This window comes from Penaeus monodon, chromosome 21, assembly GCF_015228065.2.
Source record: "Penaeus monodon isolate SGIC_2016 chromosome 21, NSTDA_Pmon_1, whole genome shotgun sequence".
Classification (NCBI taxonomy): domain Eukaryota; kingdom Metazoa; phylum Arthropoda; class Malacostraca; order Decapoda; family Penaeidae; genus Penaeus; species Penaeus monodon.
Genome location: NC_051406.1, coordinates 44,878,442 through 44,880,298, shown reverse-complemented (window position 1 = coordinate 44,880,298; position 1,857 = coordinate 44,878,442). Strand labels below are relative to the sequence as shown.

Genomic DNA, 1,857 nt, shown 5'->3' with positions numbered 1-1,857 from the left:
TCATTAACACGAACTTTTATAATCCTCTTGCGAAAGAGGAATAACAGGATTCTGTATTATTCAAACGCATCATTAACACAACAAAATATTTATTTCATCACAAAATTTCACATAAAAAAGACAGAATGCAAAAACTGCTCGTGCCACCCTTTTCTAGACGTCTACATGTACACTGTATTCTGTTGACCATTATAACTTTATAAAAGGAAATGCAGTCAAGAAACAAGTGGTGTTTGTTCTGAATACTTCGGTATATCAAATATCAGAATCGTATCAAAATATTTAGCAAGTTTCCTACACTAATACAGGTCCTTCGAAAATACTGAAAAAGTCCTTAATAATACCTTAAGGTTTAAAGTATTTGGCAAAGGATAATATCCTGAAGCCATCAAAGGAAAAAAGAAAAAAGTACATATATATCACACTTTCCCGTAAAAACATGCTTATTTGTAATTGAGTTTATCTAGATATTTTGTTAACATCAGCTGACATTGTAACCATTTACTGACATCACGTACAAGAAACCTTTAAAATTATGTCTTGTCAGTCAATGTGATTTTTCTTCTTAATTCTTGCACATTTAACATTGCACCATTTGAGATTTCGCACACGAGCACACACCCTCCATTCGCTTTTAGTAATCAACTCAACATTCCTTTTAATAATCTTAGCATCACCCCAACGTTCCTTTACACATCCGTGAAGCCAGTTTTATTGAGATTAACCAGAACCACTTTGTGGGTGACTAGTTCTACCTGATTCTAACATTCTAAGGCCCTCCTACTACTGTCAGACCGTAAGACTCCTGTTCCGGCGGTCTGGGTGGGTGCAGAAGTAGTAGACGCACACGAGGAGGACGCCCACAACGAAGAACCCGGGGACCATGGCGAGGGGGACCCAGTGGTACCACATGTCCTGGTCGGTTGCCAAGTACCTAGCGATAAAAGAGGCGTCATTCGAGGAAAAGACACGATGGAATGTTGCGTATGAGAAGACGGACTCAATCTCACTCCCTCTTCGAAGCGAAGAAATGAAGTGAATGGCAGACTCACTTTCACTCACTCTTTGAAGTGAAGGAAATGGATGGATGGCAGACTCACTCTTACTCACTTTTCACTCTCGACGGAAGGGGGAATCGACTCACCAGAATGTGATCATGCAGGCCTCTTCGACGAGTCTGAGGAAGTGGAACACGGAGCCCTGGATCTTGGGCGCAGCTCCTCCGACGTCAATGAACGTGTAGAGGAGAACCAACCCGAAGGAGGCGCTGAAGGCAACGTCGTCCACGCGGCTGCAGGGGCCCTTCCGGACGTCGTGAGTGAAGGTTGCCCCCAGGCGGACGGGGTTCGAACAGCACACGACCTGTAAGGGCGAGCCAGCGTCAGATCACTCTTGCCATTGCAGGAGGAATTATGCAAAGCCCTCTTCAGTGCAAAATTACAATATGATACAAGCTGTTCATTTCAGTAATAACGATCAAAACACTTAGAACACAATGTCTACATCTCATTTAGCTTATGTTCAAGAAAACAGAAAACTCATGGAACAAACCTGAACAATAACAAAGAAGCTGGCAGCCAGCCAGTGGCAGGATATCACCACCACAAATATGATCATGTATTTGGTGGAGAAAAGAGCAAAACACAAAACCTGTGGGGAAAAAATCTGGTTTATAGCGACCTCTCATTCAAATAAGATTTAATTAAGGAAGAGAAGGGGTATGTTCTCACAGTAAAGTACACCGTCCATCTAACACTCCCAATACAATAATAAACCTCCGTAACCAGTATAATAATAACACCCAAGAAATGACAAAATCCCGCTCCCTTCAGAATCAGGGAAGACCCCAGAGCCACT

General features: G+C 42.3%; 1 protein-coding gene across 1 annotated transcript in view; it reads right to left on the bottom strand.

Annotated features, from left to right (window-relative positions):
• Positions 1-72: 72 nt before the first annotated feature.
• The window catches only part of LOC119586528 (XK-related protein 6-like), a gene marked incomplete in the record, with an annotated part of 12,684 nt that continues 10,899 nt past the window's right edge, over positions 73-1,857 (bottom strand). The window contains 3 exon segments of the mRNA XM_037935282.1: positions 73-934; positions 1,145-1,362; positions 1,552-1,650. Coding sequence (XP_037791210.1) covers positions 790-934; positions 1,145-1,362; positions 1,552-1,650 — 462 coding nt within the window.